At 39.2% G+C, this 25116-nt stretch overlaps 1 protein-coding gene across 12 annotated transcripts in view; it reads left to right on the plus strand.

The window, feature by feature from the left end:
• Positions 1-276: 276 nt before the first annotated feature.
• Positions 277-25116, plus strand: part of LOC131592962 (ATP-binding cassette sub-family C member 9) — a 68894-nt gene continuing 44054 nt past the window's right edge. For 6 of the 12 annotated variants that reach the window (XM_058864972.1, XM_058864960.1, XM_058864969.1 and 3 more), the window contains exons 1-9: positions 8560-8722; positions 11519-11660; positions 12029-12150; positions 13034-13200; positions 13884-14126; positions 17550-17744; positions 20229-20393; positions 21914-22069; positions 23909-24043. In XM_058864972.1, the coding sequence (XP_058720955.1) occupies positions 8578-8722; positions 11519-11660; positions 12029-12150; positions 13034-13200; positions 13884-14126; positions 17550-17744; positions 20229-20393; positions 21914-22069; positions 23909-24043 (1470 nt within the window). In that variant the 5' untranslated portion in view covers positions 8560-8577. Of the gene's footprint in view, positions 390-1755; positions 1800-7031; positions 7062-8556; positions 8723-11518; positions 11661-12028; positions 12151-13033; positions 13201-13883; positions 14127-17549; positions 17745-20228; positions 20394-21913; positions 22070-23908; positions 24044-25116 lie in introns of those variants that run through there. The other 6 variants (XM_058864963.1, XM_058864964.1, XM_058864965.1 and 3 more) reach the window with 6 other exon arrangements.

Here is a 25116-nt window from a genome sequence, read left to right on the forward strand (position 1 = left end):
CAGAATAGCCATCTCCTAATTGTCCATGTGCTGCAATGCAACTTCTTGGAATCTTACTGCTCCAGAGAGGGAAAAATGAAAATAAAAGCAAGCATAAGAAATCCCAGGGGACTGTAGCTTCAGGAGGTGAAAAATTGGTGCTTTTTGCTTGCCTATCTCTTCCCAGTTTCCTGCCCCCCTTCAGCGTATGAGAAAGGCAAGAAGAGTTTGTGCACTTTGGAAACTCGATAGGAGGCAGCAGCTGATCTTCCCATCACCAGCCTAAAAATAATCCGCTCCCGGGCTTGGAGCGGCTTCACTAAGTGGAGGAAAATCCTGCCACCGGGATATTGATCACATAGCACCGAGGGACAATCTGGGTTGGTATTTTTGGGGTTGTGTTTACAAAGGTAAGCTTCAGAGTTTGATCTAACATTTAGCAAACAAACGGAGCATGCGATGACCCTCCCCTCATGATCTCCTACTAACCACCTCCTCCTCCTCCTCCTCCTTCCCTTTATATTTGTGGGACAGGGCTGCTCCTCGTTCTTTCCTGGGATTACAACTCCAATCTCTTTTTCCTTTTCCATTCGCGGGCATTCTCAGCCTTTACCGTCCCCTCCTGCTGATATTTTCTTTGCTGCTGTTTACAGGGTTATGTTTCTTTTTTTAAATTGTCCTGTCTTGGCAATGTGAAGCCGAAGGTTTTACAGCAGGCAGCGTAGCACGCTGGTGTTGGGGATCGCATTGTGTGGAGAAGCTTTCCAAAAAAAGAAAGAAAAAAAAAGCTATGCATTTAGATGTGTGAGACCACTGCAGATGTTTGTGTGAAACGCTTTGCAGTGCCAACAGCCTGTTTAGCACCACTGCCGTTGTGATTTTCCCTGTGTTTGGAGCCTGATCCAGAAGGCTCCCGAAGTCAATGAGATTCTTTGCATTGACTTCAGCACTGTTTGGATCAGGCTATGGCACACAGCAGTTAGCGCTGCGAATGCTGACAAGCACCAGAGGTAATTCATCATCCTGAGGCCCAGGGGAGCTGGGACAGTGCTTAGCAAGGAAGAGGGGTCTGTGGAGCATAGGTGGTCACAGCTTAAATAAGGAATAAAAAGAAAATTGTATTTTGTTTTCGGTCATTTTTGATAAAGTAGATTTTAAAAGGACAGTGCTTTCTGCCGTTACCTCAGCAGAACTCTTTTCAAGACTATAGATCACATAGGTTGCGTTTGAGTGCTTTTAGGAAGGTAAGAAGAGAAAACTAGAAGGGTTAAACCTAGAAAGGAAAAAGATTCAAAGCACTAACCTAAAATCAGTGGAAAACCTGTCAGGCCTTCCATTCAAAGCTATAAATTAATAATTTGTCCTTAGTTAAAATTTACTATGGGAAATTCCAGACGGAAAGATAAATTTTGCTTTTGTGATTTATTCAGAAGATAAGAACTAAGTACTTTTGTAAAACTCAGAGTATTTTCTTCACCCTGGACCTATATGCATACACATATGTATATACATACATGTTTATATGTATATATGGGCATATAATGCACATTATATGTAAGACCAAAATGAAATTTGATCTGAATTGAGTATGCTCTGTAAACAGATATATTTTAATTAGGAAGTGCAACTACCGATTTATATATATATATATATATATATTTATTTTTTTTTTTAAGTATGGACAACAGAACTACTGCAATAAATGTTTTCAAAGTATTCTTATTCCCCCAAACAAGCTCCACCTGAGGAGTGTACTTATACTCTTTTTTTTTGTAGTCATAAGTACCTTGCAGAGCATGACGATCAGAGTGATAATTCAGGTAAGATGAAACTCTTGAATATGAAGATTTTTAAGTCCACTTTAAAAGACCCTTAAGGTAGTTAAAATGTCTTTAATTAGAATTCTTATAGTTTTGTACTTGGTGAGGATATTCTCATAATTTTAATGGAAATTTAGATTATCTACCATTTTTCCACTGTCTTATTCAGAAATGCTTATGCAAAATATATCTCATGAACTGGCTTAGTGCCCTGAGAATCCCCATTTATGCTTGTTAAAATGAGATTTGTGAGTGTTTAGGTTCAATGTTTTGTCATTTCCATGTTTACAACTTTGACCTATTTTCTTTCTTCCCAAAACTTATCTCCTCTTCACAGAGAATATTTGTTCATGAATCACTTTTGTGCTGCTTTCTGTTTATTCTCTTATGACTGTGTCTGTCCACCTTAGCCTAAAACCAGGAAGTCTCAACTTGCCAGTAATGGGGATCCTAGCATAAAATTTTAAATGCTTAAAGAACATGAGGGTTTTTTTAGCTATTTCATTGAAGGGTGAACTGCTGTTCAGATAGTTCACATCCTCATTAAAGTAAACCAACAGGGAATCAGATTCCCAGATGATGTAAAGGAGAGCTGAAACTTGCCTTCCACTGGTACCAACATGGGCCTGTTCTCCTGATTGTTCTTTCCATTCCCCTCCTCTGTGAAGTTTGGCTGATGGCTTTAGCTCATACTGACTATTCAGGCCATTCTCAAAGGGAGAAGGAAAAACCGCCTCTGAGATCTCTGATGAGTTGTAGAGTTCATAAAGACAGAAATTAAAGTGAGTAATTTGACAGTAACTTAGAAAACCTTCCAACCTACAAGTGTTAAAACAAAAAATTAGCTGGCACTTGGCACTCTTGCTGGGCTGCTGAGTGCAGTTGGTGTCCTCAAATGGCACATGCTTGTTATTGGTGATCTTTTTCCCATTACTACGTTTCCATGTCTGAAATGATAGATTAAACTTAGCATGCTTGACAACATCATTATTAAGTATAACATTCCTTCTATAATTAGCAATGAAACAAATTGTGATGTACCCACGTTGGTGCAATTACCCCAGCATAACTTGTTGGCCTACTATATTCAACAGTAAGTGAAACTTTCTCTGGGAAAGCCATTTTTTGTAATAAGTAGGAATAACATTGTCTTTTTAAATGAGTTTATGAGCATCTCAGCAGTTATTCAGAATGGCTGCTACCACCTGATGAGAAGCAGTGGTTCATAACTACAAAAGACCAACAAATTTTAAAATAACTTGCTACCCCTTCACATGTTTTCTCCAGAATAATGTGTAACTTTTAGGTTACACAATTTCTTTATTCAGTGTGGCAGTTAGACTGCTCCCATTTTGTTCAGACATTGCTGTTTGCCAGTCAAAGCCATCTTCCTGTAGAAAAGCTTTCAGCTCCAAAGATTCCAACCTGAGCATGAGTTTAGAGAAAAAGTCAATCCCTGTGAGAAAAAGAGGCCTTTGTTTTCCAGTGCCTCTCCTTTCCTTTGGGACCCACAAAGTTTTGCTAAGAGGCTGGAGGGCATTTATCCACTGTTATGTCCTTGAAACAGTCCTGTGTGAGCCAGCTTGGGAATTGAAGTGCAACTGCACTTGGGAATTGAAGGGCAACTGCAACAGTTCAGCTCTGATGTTGTGCTTGATGTGAGCAGGGCTTCTTATCTTGGGAACCACAGTGATTAGGACCGTTAATTGTGAGACTGAACTATGTTTGTGTAGCTCTCTGCTGGACTGGAAGCCCACAGCAAGGCAGGGAGACCGCTGAGAGTGATAAACCCACGTGACTTTGCTGCTTAATTCACCTGTATACCCTTCCAGGCAGTGCTGTTTCCAGTGTTCCCTAGGAAGGCTCCTGGCAGGTGTAGTAGGACATCTGCTGCTGTGGAATGCAATAACCTCTCTGAGCTGGAGCATTAAAGGCTTTAATTTCTTCCATCCCTGTAACAACAGAAATCTCTTCAAATTTCTCCTCCTGTGGCTCTGCACCCCAGTTTTACCTCTTTGATCTCTCTCCGCATACTTACTGCGGCCTAAAGAGCCTGTCTCCTCATCTTTGGGAAGGAGAAAATCACCTTTGGTCACCGGGTAGGACAACTTGAGTCAGCTCTGTATTCTGATTTGCTTAGGTCTAAGTCAAAGACCTTCAGCATTACAGGTTTTGTTCTGTGTGATGAGAATTCTGTCTTTTTTTTGTGGGAAAAAACAGAATAAGTATTCAGTGTATTTAGTTATGTACTCGCATAAAGGTCAGCATAGAAACAAACAGCACTTCCTCATATGGCCAAGATACCTCTTTTTCCCTCTCTACAGATGTAGTTCTGACTGAAGCCCAGCATTTGCTTGCTAGAAGAGTAAAAGCCAAGGGAAGAATAGTTTAATAGTTTAATTTTTTTTCAGGGAACCAAATTTGATCAGTGGTCAGCCATAGAAGTGTTCCATCTTCCTTTCCTGCTGCAATTTGCAATGAGTTACAGCAGTAAGCACAACTGTAATTCTTCAATTCTTCATGTTTTGGTTTTGTTATGTTTTTGTTGGGTTTTTTAAACTAATTTTTCTTAATTTTCACATTTTATTTTCATTTCATGAAATTGTATAGTTGCACAGAAAGAAGGGAATGGTGCCTTTTCACTCTTTCACTGGGTAGCTGCAATCAATATCTTCAAACTGTCTTAATTTCCAGGCTCAGTTTTTTGAGTGAAAGCTTTCAAAACTAGGACTCATAAAAGTCAGTGTAGCTGAGACCTTTTAAAACGCTTTAAAATTCTTAGAATTATTAAAGATCTCTTTAATTTGCAATACTAAAATGCTGTTTAAAAGTGCAACTTTTGACACTTTAATTAGTCTGAAGCTTACACTGTTTATGGCCATAAACTGAGGCTACAATGAACTTTCCAAGCATGGGATCTGAGCATGGGCACAATAAATTTTGCCGTTATATTATGAAATTTTTATTTGAAAAAGATTGAAGGCTACACTGTTTTCTTGGATGAGAAATTGCATCTGAAAACTTGTCATGGTCCAACTCCTGTTATTTTTAGTGGAGCTGCAAAAGCATTGTTGAAAAATGCCCTGTCTAGAGAAATCAAGGATTTGTTCTTCTGCCTTAGGGGCTTTTCTTTCTGTCCTTCTTTGGAGAAGAACACAGCTTGTTAAACTTTGAGGTTAATGAAAATGAGCTTCTGGAGGCATGCTCTGATGCTGCAGAAAGTAATGGCTAATTTCAGCTTCAAACCAAAGGGCACTGACTGTAAATGCAAAGCATCCTCCCTTTGATATCAACAAAACTTCATCCAGTATATTTACCTTATCCAGGAAATTTGAGCCAAGAGGCAGGAACTACATTACATGCTTTATTCCAGGTGGTGATGGTTCTGTGCATCTCTCTACCTCCAGAGTCTCTCCTGTATCTAAGTTTTCCAAAAAACAGAGCAAGGTCCAGCAGTCTGAGTCACAAAACTGTGGAGGATGTGTGGGATCTGCCTTCTGAACCAGAAATGGATGGGAGGGGAAGGATGGAATGGTTCTTGTCTCCCTACAAGGCAACTGGAGATGGCATTATTTCTCAGAGCTCTCAGGTAGTGCAGGTTGTTTTCATACACCGTTCTTGAATATCCAGAGAACTGCCAGAAGCAGAAGGCGTTATGAAATTTGGAATATACCAACAGATACAGAACATGAGTCCTCCACTTCCAGCCACAGTTCATTCCCAGCACAGTGGAGATGGAAAAGTGGGTGGAAGGAAGGAGGGAAGGATCACCAAACTATTAATGGTTCCACAGTTCTTATGGCCTCTATTCCCTATCAGTGCTAAACACTACTGGATGTGTGTCCTGAGCTGAGTGCTGCTAAACAGGGAAATTGTAATTTTAATAATTTGGCATTTTGTGAGGTCAAAGCTGCACTGGGAGACAACACAGCATCACAACACTGATCAGAATGTTTTGACTAGAATCTGTCTTTATATAGATTTTAAGCCTGTGGAAGTTTAATGAATATGGTCTTTGGATAAACTAACTCACAACGAAGTTTTCTGATCAAAAATCTTAATTTAGTTAATTTAGTGTCAGTTACCCTGTCTCATTTCATTTTCCATGTAATTCTTTTATTTTCTGGGAATTTTTACAAACTAACCAACCTAGGCTTGATTTTCTCTCTCTTTTTAACAGAAGGCAATTAAATTCTACTCATCTTTTTCTTTTTTCTTTTTAAATGAAAAAAAGTATTGTGAATAGACTGCCCTTATCTTCTCTTGAAAAATATCACCAATATGATGGGCATTGGCTCTAGATATCAGTATTAAGTAATAACACCAGGTTATTTTCTCAGCCCTGGCAATGTGCAAAGGGCAATTGGTTTTAAGAATGTTACCGGACATACTCCATCACAAAATTAGGCACAGCACAGATTCTTGTGAAGATTCAGATGTGATTCTTCAAAGATGTATCTTGCACAAGAGCTTTTAGCAACTATTGTTTGAGGTGTGATAGGAAACCTCTGCAAACTGATGGTGGTCTCTAGTTAGGAGAAAACACTCTTCCTGCAGTTAATAGTCCTTCAGTTGAACATTTGCTGCCTTATTCTATTTCCCTTCCAAAAAAATGGGAAAAAATAACAGTTCCCTTAGCTTCCCTTGGATGTGGTTTTCATCCTTTCTCCCAGACTGATTTTTGACTAAAAGCCAAAAGCTACACAGGGAGTCAATGATTCAGTGCTCATCTGAACCCAGGATTCTCCTGCCTTTACCACTCCAACCACTAGACCACAACAGCATCTTATGCTGCCTCAGAAGAGAGTCATCCTTGTGGGAAAGGGAGGAAAATTCCCAGCAGAACTCCCTTGGACTTATGACCTTTGATAAAAATGAGGAAACAGCACTTCTGATTTTCAAGAGATTACCATTATCATTATGTTTCCCTTAAAGAAGACATGTCAAGCTTTCACAAATTAAACCCAAACAACCTCTGTGTAGTTTTTTTTTTAGAGTTCCTTATTTGTTTTGCTAATAACTCCTCGATATATTGAGACAGATCCCACATTAACAGAATGTTTATTTTTTGTTACTAGCCCTATGCATTCATAAATATATTTCAGTATAAAAATAAAATTATAGAATGATAGTGGTCATATCACTCTATTCATTATAGAGAATGGGCCAAAATCTCCATCAAATTGTGTTACAGCACATGGACTGTTAGCAGATGGTGGTTAGTGAAGTTTGATTCGGTTGACCCTCAGCTTTTGCCTCACAGTGAGTACATGAATGCGAGTTATGCCTAACTTCTGGTAAATCTCAGCCATAAACTGCTGATATATTTGAGAAAGGGAGCACATTTATCACACTCTTTTCAAAGAAACTCCACTGGTGTGTTTCGATATGAGTTGTGCTTTTCAGATCCAATAAGAACTTGGTTAAAAGCTAACAGGGGGCTTCTTTGAATTCTGTATTTTTGTGAAGATCTGCATGTTTGTCTGTCTCTAAGGGGCTATTTGCATAGTTTATGCTTACCTTTTTATTATCACCTTGTCTAAACATCTTACAGAACTAATATGAACTATTTGAGGAATGAAGGAAACCTTTTTCTCCCCATTCAACTGACTTTTTTTTTTTTAAACTGCATTCATGCATTTTCTGCATCCCTATCTTGTTCTGATTCTGTAAAACCTATTAATGCCAATGTTCTTGCAGACAAATGTTGTGCTGAATTAAATATATTCCTTATATTTTAGCATGTAAAAATTGAGAAAATAAAAAGGTGTGGATAAATGAGTGTTCACAACTTACTCTACAGCACTATGTTGCTCTGTGTAAGTCTCAGGTAAAGAAAAGAGCAATGAAAGATTTCGTTTGCAGTCCTCTTTCATCGTCTTGTAAAGAAGACTGAAGAAATAAATGATGCACAGGTTGGTTTAAACCAGAACCTGGCCATAACTCTGAGTTGCTCTATGGCCCACGCTCTGCAAGCACAAACACAGGAGCTTATCTTGGTGTACAAAGATAATCTCACAAGAAATCATGGAAGTCAGAGACTGCTGGGATGAGTCTAAGCACTTGTTTAAGGGTTTTCAGGACCGAATATATATGGTGATTTACTGCCTAGGCAATCTCCAGTACCACCTACTTTGGTTTGTAATTTATCTGTAATGTCTTGTGTGTGTGGCTGTAGTTCTATGTGACAGTGAAGAAATACAAAATATCAGTGAGTGTAAACTTACCAGATCGCAAATACCAAAAGGTTCAGAGGTTGCACTGGGGATGCAGTGCAACAAATTGTTGGAGATATTGCACAGACGGTGTTGGCTCACCAGAGAAACAGCAACACACCGGTCAACTTATGTCCATTTGGGTTTTGTTATGATAAATGGAACCACTAATTTTTTCTAATCTTCTACTTTCATTCTTTATATTCTTGCAGAGCTTTTGCAGCATAGTGTTTGTGCCTTCAAGAGTACTAGAAGTTATAGCATAATGTATTTAAAAATAGCACTTAAATAATGAATGCAGCTAAATATAAACAATATTAGCTAAATATAAATAAGACTAATGTCATATGAACACAGTCTTCTAATGTGCTTATATTTTTGGGCTTGTATTTGACATAGCCCAAAATAATTTTCAAAATACAACTGTGTTATTCTCTATGGGATCTTCAGTGTGCTCCTTCCTTCTTTATTATATTTATTTTGTCTTTAACCAAAGGTAATACTAGCAGTCTTGGTAGTCAACATTTTTCTCATTTCTGTAGTAGCCAGACCTTCTGGAAGAGATGAGACTCGCATTTTGTGGTAACGACAATGCCTCAGCCTACAACATCAGTGCTGGTGTCCTCAGGAATGTCTGTTTTGTGGATGCCCTCAACTTGGTCCCTCATGTTTTCCTGCTGTTTATCACCTTCCCAATTTTATTCATTGGTGAGTTACTCTATGGAGCTCTGCCCACAAACACTCCAGTGCGTTTTTTACTCAGTCATGTTTGCATGGGCTTGGTGAAACCATTCAATGCTTTGTATTTGTGAATTCTGAAAAAGAAGAGGCAGAATGGCTTCACCTAGAAGATGTGAGGCCAACGGCTGAAATGTGGGAATTTTAGATATAAATCTGAACTAATCATCATGAAGATATGGATGAGAACCAGAGAGATCAGATCCAAATGCTATGAAACTTTTCTCTGCAGAAGTTTTCTTTAGATTTGAAACTAGCAATTTGCAACCTTTGTTAGTGTTAGAAGACTTAGGACAGCGGGTCTGAATTTCCTTAAGTTACATGAATTACAGAGAATATCCAAAATGTTCACCTTGGATCTAAGGCTAGGACAGGTGAAGGAAATATTTAAAATAGAAAAATTGCTTCTTTTGCCAACATTTTTAAATAAAAGCAGAGCAATAGAGATTTTTTTTTTTTCCCCAACAGAAATAAAAAATAAGAAACAATAAATCCCTCTTGATGAATTTAGGACAGTGGAGGGGCTCTAACTCACAGTCTTGTAAAAAAAAAACCATCTAAGCTAGTATTCTAATGATATTTTTTTCTACAGCTGTCTTTTTATCCCAGTTCCTTTGCAGTGGTGAAATAAATACAATTTCACACTTTTCCAGAGAGGTCAAACAGTAGCATTCTAACCGATCATAGGAGATTAAGACACTTGAATAACCATCAAAAGTATTAGTGAAAATAAATACTGTCCTGACAACTGCATGGGAAATCCCATTTCAATTCTTCCATGTTAATTTCCTGGTGTTGCATGTGGAGATGGAAATGCATTTCTTCCACAAGGAAGGTTTGAATATGGGACTTGAAGGTTTGTATTTGAACATGAGATTTAAGGGTTTTCATCATGCAAAAAGACTCCAAAGAGGTTGAATAAAATGCTACAGGAACCTGTGGGCTAAGACACTCTGTACATAACTGTGACATGATCCAGTGACTAAAAACTAATTAAATAATTAAGCATGAGAATAAGCAACAAATTCTAACAAACTATAAAGACTAGAAGGCAACCCCAGGGTTATGGAAACTCTCCAACAATGCTGGATTTTTACTTTAGTGCTGGCTCTTTCTTCGAGGTGAGATGCAAGTCATTCTTGAAGGACGGGGTTTTGTGCAGAAGTGTTTGATGGAAGTACACTGCAAAGTCTGAGGGTAGAGATAATATTTTAGAACACTCTAACATCAAGTTCTGCTTCAATATTTTTAGAGGTATTAGCCAATTAATTTTGAAATAGTATTGCAGCCACTGAAAATTCCCTCTATTTTGTAACTATGTTAGGAAAAAATATAATATTCTAAATTGTATGTTATTTAAGTATGTCATTCTGTGTTTTCTATTTTGTATGCTAATTATCAGGACAAATCATTGTTGAACAGAACATTAAAACCCAGCTGGAGTCCACAGTACAGACTGGCTCCAAACCAGAAATTTGGTGATGAGCTGTGTTTGTGCACAAAGAGAAAATGAAAAGCAGCATGGGAGAGACAAAGACAGGAGCAAGGTCAAAGAAAACCACATAGGATTAGAAAAGTCTTAGAGAACTATAGAAAATGCTTTTGATAGCTATGGAGAAGACAGAATAATTTGTTCTTGCTGTATTTTGTGTCTAAAGAAGGATGAAATGGTGAAATGCTGACAATTTCCAAGAATGAATAAACTTCAGTTTTGGTTTATGTGATCCTGAGTTACCTAATGAGCCTCTAAGCATGATGAGATGTTGCATCCTTGTGTAGCAAAAGCACATCCTGGGTTTTAAATTGAGTTAGTTTTGTTTCCTTTTGTTTGGTTTCTTTACTTCCCCAAAATGTGTTGTTGTTTGGATTCTCTATGGGCTTAGGGAAGCCTGTCAGGGTATTCCAGGAGCTGCCTTACAGTAAGAGGGACTTTTGGGCTTACTGACTCAGGAAAGCCCTGTACCTGTGTGGGAAGAGACAGAGGCCAAGGCTCACCACCATGAGAAGCCAACCTGTGGTCAGACCTCAGCTTCCCCAGCCCTGTCACCTCCCTCATATCCTCTGTGACCCACTTCTTGCTGTTGCTGGCCTCAGAGAGGATCTCGCCTGGAAAGGGCCAGTGACATCTGAGGTGATGACATGGAAATAGGCTTCAAGTTTAATTTGTTGATTAATTTGAGTTGTGGCACTGTTTGGGAGCTCTGAAGGGCCAGGAATGCAGAGGCCTTGGAGGCCGGGCTGCACCTGAGGGAGAGAAGCTGTGAAATCACTGTTCAGCCTCCACTCAGACTGTGCTCCCAACCAGGCCTGAAACAGGCCTGAAATATTACTTGTCTCAAGTAAATGCATCTCTTTGAGGCTTCATTTGAGGATGCAACTTTTACATCAGTAGGAAGTTTTTCCTGCTTTGTCTGTAACTGTGAGAGATGTGAGAATGCCATCATGTCAGATCTTTCAGTCCCTGTTGTCTGAGGGTGCTGCTTGGAGTGGTTTAATTTTTGTTGTTGTTTTCTTATAATTTTCCTTGCCCAGGAACAACTTCTCTTTGATTGTAATTTGGAAAAAGTCTCATTGTCTTCAGGGTTTGATTTAAATTATGGGGCAACTGAGACTCTGCTGGGTTATCTTTTTACTAACAACAGCCCCTGTAATTTTGTAGGGGGTTTGTATCAATTGCATATACATGTGGCCCAGAAAATTGATAACCAGATCAGTCACTGACTGGCTGTGAGATAACTTTTGTCTTTCCTTGCTATCATTTCCCAGGCTGGGGAAGCCAGAGCTCCAAAGTGCAAATTCACCACAATACCTGGCTTCACTTCCCTGGGCACAACCTGCGGTGGATCCTGACGTTCACCCTGCTGTTTATGCATGTGTGTGAGATAGCAGAGGGGATTGTTTCTGACACGTAAGTGGAAGAGTTTGGTGGATCACCATGCCAATTGCATTTGTTAATGAATAGTGTTAATGTCTGATGGGCTGGCTAGTAAAGCATCAGGAGGTTTTCCCCCAAAAAAGTTCATGGAATCTTTTAATGAACTGTCCAGGTTCTAATGGGATCAAGGTGAAGCCGTTGTTCTTAGCATTTTATTCTTCTCTCGAGCTCTAATGGCAAGCAAATATTGATCGAAGTTAAGCACTCACAAGGACACACACATTTTGTCTCCAAGAAATTCATGTTTGTCCTCTTCCATAGATTAGCAGAACACCTATGGTTTCACACAATGATGAAAAAAAGGCACCAAATTCACTAATTTATACCATATTTATTTTCAGACAAATGAAATCTCGCCACCTGCATCTCTTTCTACCAGCTATAATGGGATTTGTGGCTGCCACTGTATCCATAGTCTATTACCATAATATTGAAACATCCAACTTTCCAAAGTTACTGTTGGGTAAGTCTAAGTCTGATATTTATATACTCCTACAAATCCCAGTATTTTAGCCAAAGTCAGCTTGTATAGATTGAAGAGGATGGTGGAATGTGTGAGAATATTAAAGCAGAGAGGAATAGCTCTCTGCTCTTGCAACTGGTAATATAGGAGTTACTGCACCTTTCATAAGGTACACACTGAAAACTACTTCTAAAATAATTACAAAAGAGAATGCCTGATGCATTTTTATTGCGATCTTTTAGGGTTTTTTTAACACTGCTGATAATTTTGAGGAAAAACTTGTCTGCATTCAAAAGGGCTATTTCAAAAGGCCACTTTGAGTAGTGATTACAAACTCTCCTGTGCAGATACTGCTTTTTCTCAACATCTTTTGCAGTTGATTCTGACATTATCCTATCTGCTCTCTCAGTCAGGAGATGGTCAGACCAGACACTGCAGATTAATGTTCCATACAAGTATATTGTCCAAATTGCATGTAGCTCAACCACCTGAACAAGCCCCTGACAGATACCAGCCAGGATGCAGGATAACACTAAGTTCCATAAACTCTTTTCCAAAATGAGCACATTTCCATATTCTCACTTGGGATACACCCTGCTTTTTCTAAGAGGCAACATGACTTTTGTTAAGTTATGTGCCTTTTCCTTCATTATAAGAACAAAGTTTCCCTTCAGATTAAGTCTCCTTTAGTGGACTTCATACCTGCATGAAGATTTGCCATTGTGGATCTGTTTGAAGGGTTGTGGCCCAGGAAAGAAAACAGTGGCTGGTGACATAGAGGATCAGTGTGCCTGCACTGTATCAAGCCATGGAAGCTAATAAACTGTAATTACACTTATTTATTAATTTATTTTTAAATTATGCATGTGCATCTGTTTTACAGCCTTGTTCCTTTACTGGATAATGGCCTTTGTTACAAAAACCATCAAGCTTGTCAGATACTGCCAGGATGGGGTGCCTTTTTCTCAGCTGCGTTTCTGCATCACTGGAATCATGGTCATCCTCTATGGGCTGCTGATGGCTGTGGAGATCAATGTCATCCGAGTCAGGGTATGTGGCTTCTTCCTCAGGATCTGGAAGAATATCAGTGGTATCCTGGGGGTAAAGATGTCTCCTTAGTTCCAGAAGCTCTGCCTTGTGTCAAGTTTAAGCCCAAGTTTAGCTTAGCCATAAAGATTTGGTTAATTTTGTGGAAATCAGTGGTGATTTAAATATTTTTAAAATGTATGTCCTTGATGTATCCCTAGGCTTGGTGTGTATGTGTGTGCCTGTGTGCATCTATCCACACAAAGTGCACACATATTTGTGTAGATAGATGTATATTTGTGCACATGAGGAGGGTATAGGTGGATGCAGTCTGTAAAATACGTGCTGTGTTAGTGCTGATGAACTATTTATGTAGTGAATCTGTAAGTTAACATATGTTCTTAGCAATGATAACTTAAAATAAAATTATCTCCCAAGAATTCATTTTTACTGTTGTTCAGCTTGAGATAGGTGGTACTGATAGGGTTCAGAGCAGTATCCACATCCCATGTTGCTCAATTGTTTGCCAGTTATCTGTCAAAATGGAAATAATCCTATTTGCATGCAAATTTATATTTAAATTCAACATATAATTACCTTTAAAAGCAAATTTGAGTCTGTGGTTGTCTTGCATATAGTTTTTACTAAAAAATTACTATCAATAAGACAATTTCTGAGCTCATGTTTGTCTGTTTTCTCCTCTGCAGAAGTATGTGTTTTTCATGAACCCTCAGAAAGTGAAGCCTCCAGAGGATCTGCAGGATCTGGGAGTGAGGTTCCTGCAGCCATTTGTCAATTTGCTCTCAAAGGCAACTTATTGGTGGATGAACACACTCATTATTTCTGCACACAAGAAACCTGTGGACCTGAAGGCAATTGGGAAGCTCCCAATTGCAATGAGAGCACTGACAAATTATGTCTGTCTCAAAGAAGCCTATGAAGAACAAAAGGTAGTAACAGGTGTCCATGTCACTGTTTGGTCTTAGAAAACCAAAGTGTCACTTGAATTTCTTCAGTTTTCAAGAAATCCTTGTTTTAGGAATTTTTTATTTAGGACTGTTTGTTCCAAGGTGAAACATTGGCATAGGAAGTTCCAATCCAATAGTTACTGTTTGGTTTTCAGTGAATTTATAGCAGGAGAAAGTTGCCAAACTGAGTGCAACTGGAAACTAAAACCACAATAGACTGAACAGTTGCTAGATTTTAATAGTGAAAGATTTGTTTAAATCTTAGCTACTTATGAAACTGGAAGACATTCTGTCCATAGTTTCAGCTGGAAACACTTATCTTCACCTTTCTTTTTTTTTTTCCTCCAGACAGAGAAACAGCCAAAACCACACGTCAAGAATAGCCAAAACACTGGTGTCTTAGCAGTGATTTAGTCACCAATCCCAAACACAGAACCATAGAGGCTGCTATGAATAAAATTAACTCCATCCCAGCCAGACCCTGTACAAGAAAGCATGGTTGGGAAAACTCACTAGGTAGGGCAGGATTTTCCAGGGAAACTTCTGGATGCATTTAGGCAGCTCTTTGTTCCCAGCAGCTGATGGAGCTGCAGGCTCCTTTCTGTACCTTCTGAGATGAAACAGTTATCAGCACAATATTTTATATCTTAATAGGTATAGGTTGCTTGTCTTTCCTTCTGCATTTGAGGGTTACAGAGACCAGAGATAAAGATCCTTCTTCTTTAGGCAGAAAGCTACTGAGTTTTTGGAACTGAGCTTTTCATAGCAGCCTGGGAGAGGTGCATCCCTTAGACCAGGTCCTTAAGGTGCCTAAACCCTCCTTAAAGAGGACAGAGAGGGATGCACACCTACGTGGCCCAAGGACCTGAGTCTGTGCCATTCTTGATGACAGACACAATAGCTGGGTGCCAGCATTTGTCTGTAGCTCATTCACATCTGCAGGTACTGTCTGTGCCTGCACAAAAATGTGGTTCAGTTGCCAAAAGGCGAGTCAAATGTGCATTTCTTGTGTGCATGAGCACAAACATTCAGTGTGTAGCCTCCCTCAGTGTGCGTCATACACATATAAACACTTGCATAAAAGTTATGTATGCATTTACACTCATCTACATTTCTGATGCTCTGTTACATCAGATATTCTGTGTTCTGTAGTTGTCTAAAGTCTTGAGATTACCACAGACTCTAGCGCATTTGTGCTACTATTCAAAAACAGGCTACAACCCCGAAGTACACTGGTATTTTGTAGATAAAGTTAAAGTAAACCAAATGGCTAAAGCAAATCCAAGGAGCCAGGCAGTGGGACTCACTGCAGTTCATTCCTGTGGAGAAATGCACCATGCTTGTGCCTGGTTGGGACAGAAAACAGCCACAGAATTAGGAAAATTTTTCAGACTGATGTGTGGTCTGCAATCTGGAGGAGGTGATATGTCACTGTCTCTACTGCCAAGTGTGTATTTTACACTAATCTGCAACTGGGGAGGGGACCCGCACAGCCTTCTCTGGATTAAGTGGGGTTACTTCTGCCTGTGCCTGGAGATAGCTGATCTCAGCTGTGCTCCATGGCCCTGCAGAGGGAAAACTCCTGTTCCTTCCCAAACATTTCTCACACCTTGAAGAAAGATGCTGAACATGACCCTGAATACTTAGTATTGTGAAATGCCTTTGAGATAGATCACATGACTTTGTCTTGCTATCTCTTCTGCATGCTATGAAAATAGAAATAATTGTATCAATTCTCATACCACAACATTCTATGCAAGCCCATAACACTCGAGGACAATTCTGGAAAACACATTATGATTAGAAAAAGGTCTTTCTCCCCTCTTCATGCTTCAGCTAATATGAAGTCCGGATTTAAAAAAAGAAGAAAAATAAGTGTTTAGCAATAAATCAGATAATTTAATTAGTATTTTTTTCCAGTGAAAAGGAAACAGATTTCATATAGGGATGAGCAATGTGTGAATTGCAGTAACAGTGGAAATGGTTCTTAAATTGTTAGAGAAATAAGGGTTTACTGTTGCCATTTAACAAATTTACTATTAATTGAATGCCCAGAATAATATAAAAAAATTTTTCCCCAAAAGATGGCAGCCGTTTACCCAATAAATTAACATAGCTCCTCTCAAGCTGGTAAAGTTATTAATAATTTATTTGAGGGGGGTGACTAACCCTTTTAGGGCACTCAGGCTCAAAACCCATTAGGTCACAAATTCAGAGCCTTTTGTCTGGACAAGTTACAGAAGGCCTTTCTGCTCTTTCTGTCCTCAGAGGAAGCGGTTTCATTCTTACCCCTTTCTGAAACGGTAGATCTAATTTGACCCCATGGTGCTTATTTCTCCTTCCTATGCTGATTGGCATTGGCCTGGCCCAGTCTCTGGCAGCCACCTGACCCACCTGCACATTTTTGGCACCTTGTATATAATCCATCTCACTGTGAAATGGCATAAAAGGGAAAAACTGGGAAAAGAGGGGGAAAAAAGACATGAGGCAGCCAGGCAGGTTACAGCCATGTTAGCTTTTTCTTTGGTGAACTTGCTGGGGCGAGGAGTAGTTGTTGCTTGGCTGTGATTAAAATGTCTCTGTGAATGCTCAAGAGGGCTTGGCTTGGCTTGCAGTTTACAGGCATTTGTGCTACTTGAGAAATGACAGATGTTTGTTTAAAGTGTCAAAAGCTACTGCCTGAAGTGCAAGGAAGCACTCTGCAGAGCATGGCTCTGGTCAGTAAAACTCTTCCTTTGTTAAACTGAAAGGACCTCAGAGATATCAGAAGTCCTCTGATTACACAAAACCATATCTGCTGGTTGGTGTTTTAGCCAAGAGCTGTGATACTGTGTAAATTCACAGATCTGAAGGTTATAAAGGACCCTTGGTTGATTTACTCTTACCTCCCATCCTGATCTGCTGCTTTCATCTTTTTGAGCACAGTTATCATTGGTTGAAGTATGTCATCCTGGAAGGCATCCAAGAAATGGAAAAAATCCCAGATAAATTAAATTAAACTATATTCTTGTAATTGTAATGTGTTTTTCCTGCAATCAGAAGCCTTTGCAGCTTGCAAAACCAGGATTACCCACATGAGCAAAGGGCTGAAAGGTCAGATCTTTCCCTGAGCACACATGTGACAAGGGACAATGGCTGCCTGCCAGGATGATAATCTGTGCTTGCATTCCTGTGTTCACAGATTGAGGAAAGTGGTGGGATATAGAGGTGAGAAACCAGTTACCAAGGGGAGGCAGAATTGGAATTTGCTGTGAAAAGTGTCTGCAATATGTTGATAATTACAACGTTTGCTGCCTCACCTGGTCCAAACCACCTTTCAGGAGTCTTTTGGGCATCCAGGAGTGTTGCCATATAAAGCTTGGGAGACTTCTCTTAATGCACTGTGTACCTGTTTCTGTTTTTCAGAAAAAGGTGGAGGATCATCCCAACCGGAGTCCCTCCATTTGGTTGGCCATGTACAGCGCTTTTGGACGGCCAATCCTGCTCAGCAGCACATTCCGCTACCTGGCCGACCTGCTGGGCTTTGCTGGGCCACTCTGCATTTCTGGCATTGTTCAGGGCTTCCAGAACACAACCAATAATACAAATACCACAGAAAAGGTAACTTGACAATGTGGATTGGAAGGCTCTGGTAGTAGTTTTAGAGTCATATCAGATATTTAAGATATCTGGCTGCGTGCTTTGCTAGGTTTGTGGTAATCACTGTTATATCATGGTTTCACCCAAATGGAGTATTTCTATTGTGAGAGACAGTCAGGTTATAAACCTGAGCAGTGGGAGCCTTGGTAGGAATGGGACACAGATCATGGAGGCTTCTCCCAGCTTCCCAGCTGTCTCTCTTGATGGAGTCATCCCAGCAGTTTTGGGAAGAACTAATGACTTTTTCTGCTCCTCTTCAACTGTGCCTGTTAGTTTCAGGCAGGACACACACTGGTGGTGCCTCAGTGATGCATCCAGCCTGGGGATTTTTCTTGACTCCTGTCCATTTGTCAGTTTATACTTCACTGACAGTTTTGAGTTCTCTCAAATCTGTTTTTTTACTGGGAAGATGACAGTAGCCAGCCCCTGTTTGTGGCTGATTGTATTGCTTTCTGCTGTGATGAACTGTGTTGGCACATACTGTGAAATTGAAAAGTATGCACTTTACTCAATGGTGTTCTTGATACTAGAGGTGCACAAGAGATGCCAGATCAGTGCTCATTTCAAGTTTCACTGAGACTGAACTTTCAGGGATCATCTCTAAATGCTGAGCAAGCCTCTGATAAAAAACATTTTCTATCACAAGAAAAAGAATTTATGAGTAACTAATGAAAAGATACAGGTAAAATTATTTTACTGGCAGCAGAGAAGAAATGACAAAGGCGTTTTCCTGCATTTGTCTTCTGACAGAGAAATATCTCCATACAGTTTTTGGAGTGTTTTATCTCTGAATGAGCAGATGGATATATAATGGATTAGTGTTTCCCTGTCCAGATATTGACTATCATCACTATCCAAATATCTTTTTCTTGGCTGCTCACTCCTGACATTCATTTTCTTGATCGATGGTCGCAATTTGGCTTGAGGCTTTCAATGCACTGAAGGAGAGTTTAATTGTACACCTTGTCAAACAAAGATTTTTATCATCTTTGAACCTGCACATTCTGGATTTGAGCAACAGGGTTACAAGGCAAAGTGCATATTTTGCCTTCAAAAATGTTGGAGTTTTTTGCATGGTGAACAAACAAAGTATTTGAGCTTGAAAATAATTTCTGGATCTCAGATTTAGGAATCTGTACCTTGTCTGTTTCCTTTATCTTTTGCGCTCTTTAGTGTGGTGGAGTCAGTTGTGGCTTTTTAAAGTTTAAAAGAGCATTGGCTAAAGGGAAGATTGGAATCATTGGAGTTCTTGAAAGCACTTGGCTTGGTGACAGTCCCTATTTCTCTTGGATACATTTCAGAATGCATTTGCCTATAATTTATGGATTTTGATAAACTTTCTCTTGGTCTTCCTATTAAACATTTTTCCTTTAAATTCTCTCTAGTTTCAATTAATGTGAATACATTTAATTTTATGCTTATTCTGCCTTAATTCCTGATAACTCTATATACATTGAAAAAAAAATGTTATTTTCTTATTGATATCCCCACTATGAAAACAAGGGGAAGACTAAGAGAAAAGTTTTCAAATATATTTATCTCACTATTCATGCACTTAAACAACCATTTTTTCAAAGGCTCTTGGGCAGATGGCTTTCTTTCTTATATTTCTTATATGCCCATACTTGTCATCTCAGAATCAGGCTGGATATTTCAGTAGAACAAGGGTTTTTCCTTTTTTCTTCTTCTTCTTCTTCTTCTTTTTTTTTTTTTTTTTTCCCCTGAAAGAATTCCAGTACATCCTGCTTCCAACTGGGTCGGAAATACCAAAGGAACAGTCTTCCTTGGAGTATTTTGGTACATTTGTTTCCTTTTCTGCCTGAAACAGAGCAGAACAGTGAACACAAAAGCTAGAAAATTAAAACAAAGAGCTTTAAAAAAGATTTTTTTTCTCTTCAATGTTGAGGCATTTAAACCTAGTTTTGTGCAGAATACTGGCATATATAATCTTATATTATTCAGAGTTTATGGCTATCATTGACTATATTTGTGGAAGGAATTGTTTCCATGATATGCAAAAGCAACATAATAACTAATCCCATATATTAAAAAATATTTTCTTGCAGCTTCTCAGTGGGGCAGGTGGAATGAGCTTTATTTTCTACTGATTAGCATTTCTGTCCTACAAATCACCAGAATTTGATAGGGAAACTAAAGACAAGGCAGACATGGTGATCTTATTGTTCCTTTCCTGCTAAAACTAAATCATTTTAGAACTGCTAAAACATCTTAATCCTCAGTCTTTTGACCAGGAGTGGAGTTTTAAATTTGTATCCAAATGATTTTTGATATAGAGGTCAGTGAGAAATCTGATTTCTGTAACTCTCCCATAATACCATCATTATGTTTTATTCTAATGCAATGATTAAACTTGCTTGTTTCCAGCTTTTCAGGAATATACAGTCCCTCCTATGGCACTTGCATGATTTTTTCCTTTCTATTCAGGTGAAGGATCCATCAAACTCCTACCTTTCATCAGAGGAATTCCTCAGGAATGTTTATGTCTTGGCAGTCCTTCTGTTCCTGGCCCTTATTCTGCAGAGAACATTCCTGCAGGCCTCTTACTATGTGACTACAGAGACTGGCATCAACCTCCGGGGTGCCTTACTGGTGAGCAAAGATCTGCCAGAAGATTCACTAATAACAGCTCCAGCTTTGTGCTTTCCTTTGTCCTGTTATCTGAAGACTGACTTGAAATTATGGTTTCAGAGAAGATATGTGCTGTATTTTTATACAGAAAACTGGACAAAGTAGTGCTGGCAAACTGCTGGCAGCAATTCCTTTTGCTAAAAACTAATCCCATCATTCTGATCTGTTGGAAGTTTAACACCCATAAAAACCCATGCATATAAAAACATATCTTTGCTGATAATGAGAGATAGATGAAGATCAGCAGTGTCATTTTGGCTCTGCATCTGCTTTGTTCATTTGCTTATGAGTTTGCTTCTGCTGACTGTGGACAGAGTGATCTGCAGAGTGTCCTTGTTTTATGGGAATGCTGTGCATGCATCGGGAGTGGTAACTCTAGATATTTATGCCCTTTAGCACAGAGCCCTGTGGGATGGGAGTGATTCATCTGCAGGGCTGTGTCTGTAACCCCAGCATCCCTTAACCCTCTCTGAGAGCCTTGTTTATGAGCTGGAGCCAGCAGCTCTGGCCTAGCATGTGGAGGAGGTGTAGCAGGGCTCTGCACAAACCAAACGCCATGGGCAGTAGTAGCAATCCAGAAGGAGGAACTGATGTTTTGCCAGATGTAATTTACCATGGGAATATCATCTCAGCATAGAAGCTTTTTTTTTGGTACTTGCTCTGATTGATGGAGTGGCTTCAAATATTTTCTGCCCTCTCCCAGGATAGATGGTACAGACTTAAGGATGAAACAGCACCTGATTATTTCCTTTTTGTGACTTCTTATTTGTGACTCTCCCATACCAAAATTAGGACTCTTAGGAGCATATGCAGCTGATTTAATTCACCAGGCAGTTCTGATTAATTCCACAGGATATACTTTTTTCATGAAAATAAATTTCATCAAAAAGGACAAATTATTTTTTAAAACTTCCTTGGAGCTGCGGTGTTTGACGTTTGGTCATAACTGCAAACTGGGCTCACAGTATTTGTCTTTAAAATTTAGATATTAGCCCTGATTAATTTTAAACCCTGTTAAACTCCTACAAATTTTATGGAAAGAAATGGCCAGGTAAGCAAGAGAAATCCAAAGGAATACATACCCATTCTGATCAAACTTCACAGCATGAATTTACCTGTCTTCTCAGAAACAAGGATCTCTTTGACAGACAGTGTCACAGAAAAGCAGGCTCACCAAATGCTTGTTAAAAAAGATTCTTTGGCCGACTTCCTAAATTTTGATATTTTGTTGTCATTTTTTGTTCTATTTTAGGTCTGCATTAAGCAACAAACCTTTTAAGAAGAATTGGAATTTTTTAAAGTCAGTTCTCTCTCTTGTGCTTTTTCTCACTCTGTCTCTAACTCTCTCTGTCTCAGGTGAGAGACTGGCAGAAGGGCTGTCCTAGGCAAAGGCTGATGATGTAGTTTGAAACATTGCACTACTACTGTTATTTTATAATTACATCATTTTAAGGACTTCCTTTTCCCCCCCTTTCTTACAGGCAATGATATATAATAAGATCCTGAGGCTTTCTACATCCAATTTGTCCATGGGAGAGATGACACTGGGACAAATCAATAACTTGGTTGCCATAGAAACCAACCAATTGATGTGGTTCTTGTTCCTGTGCCCCAATCTGTGGGCAATGCCTGTCCAGGTAGAGCATCCAAATAAGGGCCTGACTTCAGAGATCCTCCTGCCTGGTTGAGGAGAGTGCATGTCTGGGATACTGCTACAAAATCCAGAGGGGAACCTGCACTTCCAACTAAGATTAACAAACAGAAAGGTGGCCCAATGGCTGAAAAGGTGTCTCTCCAAGGGCCAGTGAAGAGAGAGGGGTTTTTTAGCAGGATTTCCATGTCCATGACTTGAAGAATGAGGACCTCCTTTTCCTGTTAATATTTCTTCCATTGCTGACACAAATTCATTGCTTTTATTTTGCCACCTGGCATCAGCCCTAAGCATTACTTCTGCAGTGTCCACTTGTAACTGGGTTTTGTGGCAGGACCAACAGCAATTGAATCCTGCTCCATGGCTGAATCTAACAGCAGCATGAACACTGACACTGACAATGCTCAGAGGAGCTCTCATCTAAGCAAAGTTAGTCACTGAACACTTCTGCTTCTTAACAAGGCTGGGAAAGAAATGGAGGCAGATCTGTAGGAAGGAAAGGCTGAGATTATTTAGCTTGAAAGAAATCTTCAAAAATGCCAATAACTTAATGACCTGAGACATGCTGATTTTCCATTAAGCTTGGACTCCTGTTATCTCTTCAGAATTTTAGCTCAGGGTATGTTTGGCACAGTTCTTACCTTTCAGTGATCCCACTGACATTAAACAATTTTTAAAAGAGGCAGAATCAACTCTTATAGTAGATCTGTTTTGCTGAATTTCCTGACACTGTATCAGTAATCTATTTTATTTGTCAGCAATTACTACTACTGATGGGTTGGGTAGCGTTTAGAGTGTCATTAAATAAGTTATGAAAAAAAGGCAAAAAAGGCTACATGGAAACAGAAATTAGAGATAATATATAGGGTCTCATTTCACTGTTTCACATCCTGTGAAGTGGATGGAAGTGTTGCTATCAATACTTTGAAAGTTATTAAATGAACAAGTGATCTGTTATTGTGGCTAGGTATGGTAATTTGCAGTACAGGAGCTGAAAAGCTAAATAGTGCTTTAAAAATGTCAATCTCCATTGATTCTTACTTCTGATGTTGTATAATAAGAAGGGAGATTTAAAGACAGACTTGTTTAAGAGATAAAAGTATGAGATAAGCAACTAATTCTGTATGCCCTCTTATCACTGAGGACATCTCTCTACCACAAAGTGGAGCTTTTTATAGAAATATATAGCAGAGCTTGAATTAACTCAGGAACCAGAATCACAGCAGTCACACCACACCCATTTCCAGGTAAGCTTCTGTGGGAAGTGTTCCCAAATCCTTTGCATGCCTAAGGCAGCATTTTCCTCCCGAGCTGCATGGTATTGATGCCTAAGCTCAGTTTGTGTCAGTCCCAGCACATCTGCTTCGTGCTTCAGTGCCTGTCTGCAATGTCCCTTTGCCTGCAGTTGCACAGGGACACTACAATAGAATGCAACTGTGATCTATGACAGCCCTAAGACCTCTGAATGCTTCCAGAGTGAGGTAAGAAGCTCTAGTGTAAACAGGACATGAAGCCAGGAACTCTAAAATGCCTCAGGGCAAGCACCATCATTTTAGTGCTCCTTTAGTTTTGTGGAAACCCAGTCTGGAATTGGAACTACCGCACACTAACACAAACTGTTTAGTTAATGTCAAAAAGAAAGGCTTCTGGGTTTATTTCCCACACTTTCCAAATGTGATCTCCTGAAGTATGGGCTCAGCTGATTCCTATGAACCATTTTGAACTATTTAAGTGTTTATTAGAAGAACAAACATTTTTTCTCTCGGTGGTTCTGGCATATTGAAATCTACTTTTTTTTTTTCCTGTGTTGCTTTTCTCATCACAGATAATAATGGGTGTGATCCTCCTCTATAACCTATTGGGAGTGAGTGCCTTGGTCGGGGCTGCTGTCATTGTGCTCTTAGCCCCCATCCAGTACTTCATAGCCACCAAGCTGGCTGAGGCTCAGAAAAGCACTCTTGTAAGTGAATTATTTTAGTAATATTTGTGATCCAGAAATGAGAACATGGTTTCTGGGTTCTGCTCTTGTAGTTAGTGAAAACCACTGTGTGCATTTGGGCCAGCCATCCCTCAGTTTCACTGTCCCTCCCTGTCTGTTTTTCTGTGTCTCAGTTTCTCTTGCTTCCTCAAAATTCGTCAGAAGAGAATCTCAGAAAAGTATGTGAGCCTTGACCTGCCTTCCCTGCAATGAGTATTTTTAATCCAACTAGCAAAATTTTGTCTGAATTCCACTCCATTGAAGTGTTATTCCCATATGCAGATGTTGTATTTCATGGGATGCTAGCAAACATGCAAGTGACTGATAAATTGTAATAGGAAAGTATTAAAGAATGTGCACAACCTCCCTCTGTAAAGTCTAGAGACATTTTACTCTCAGCCAAAGCTTTGGTATTCTCTAAAAATCAGTTGGCACTGCTGGATTATTATCTATTCATATCTAAATTCTTTAGTGCTCTAAGTTTGTTTTTCTGCCTCATTTACTTCACCAATTAGAAATGTTTCCTGCTCCTTTGTCTAATTTTTAACTTTATTGCTGTGACCCTTGAACTTTTTAAGTAAGTCTTTCATGTTTAAGTTGCCAAATATTTAGAGATCCTTTCTGTCACAATATTTGTTAAACAAATTATTGATGCATGGATCTAATTGCCAGCATATTTCAATCCTGTTGAGTTGTGCCAGTTTTTATAACCTGTACAAATTGTACAGAAAATTTATCTCTGCGTAATTTCAGAAATAATCTCAGTCTTTCCTGATGCTCTATTCTGACTTCCTCTGACTCATCTTTTGGATTATGATTTTACCAAAACTCATGATTTTACCAAAGGTTATGATTACGGTTTACTGGTGAAGGGAAAATAGCCAAATACATTGATAATTATCTTCCTTATTTTCACAACTGGATCCCAGAATGATTCTTGCGTCAGCAAATAAACACATTTAGGTTTCTGTCTATTGTTATGGACACCATTGACCTACTAACCCACCTCCTTGAGTTTCATCCTCTCTTTGAAGGACTGGAATGTTTTGAGTTAT

This window comes from Poecile atricapillus, chromosome Z (genome assembly GCF_030490865.1).
Source record: "Poecile atricapillus isolate bPoeAtr1 chromosome Z, bPoeAtr1.hap1, whole genome shotgun sequence".
Classification (NCBI taxonomy): Eukaryota; Metazoa; Chordata; class Aves; order Passeriformes; family Paridae; genus Poecile; species Poecile atricapillus.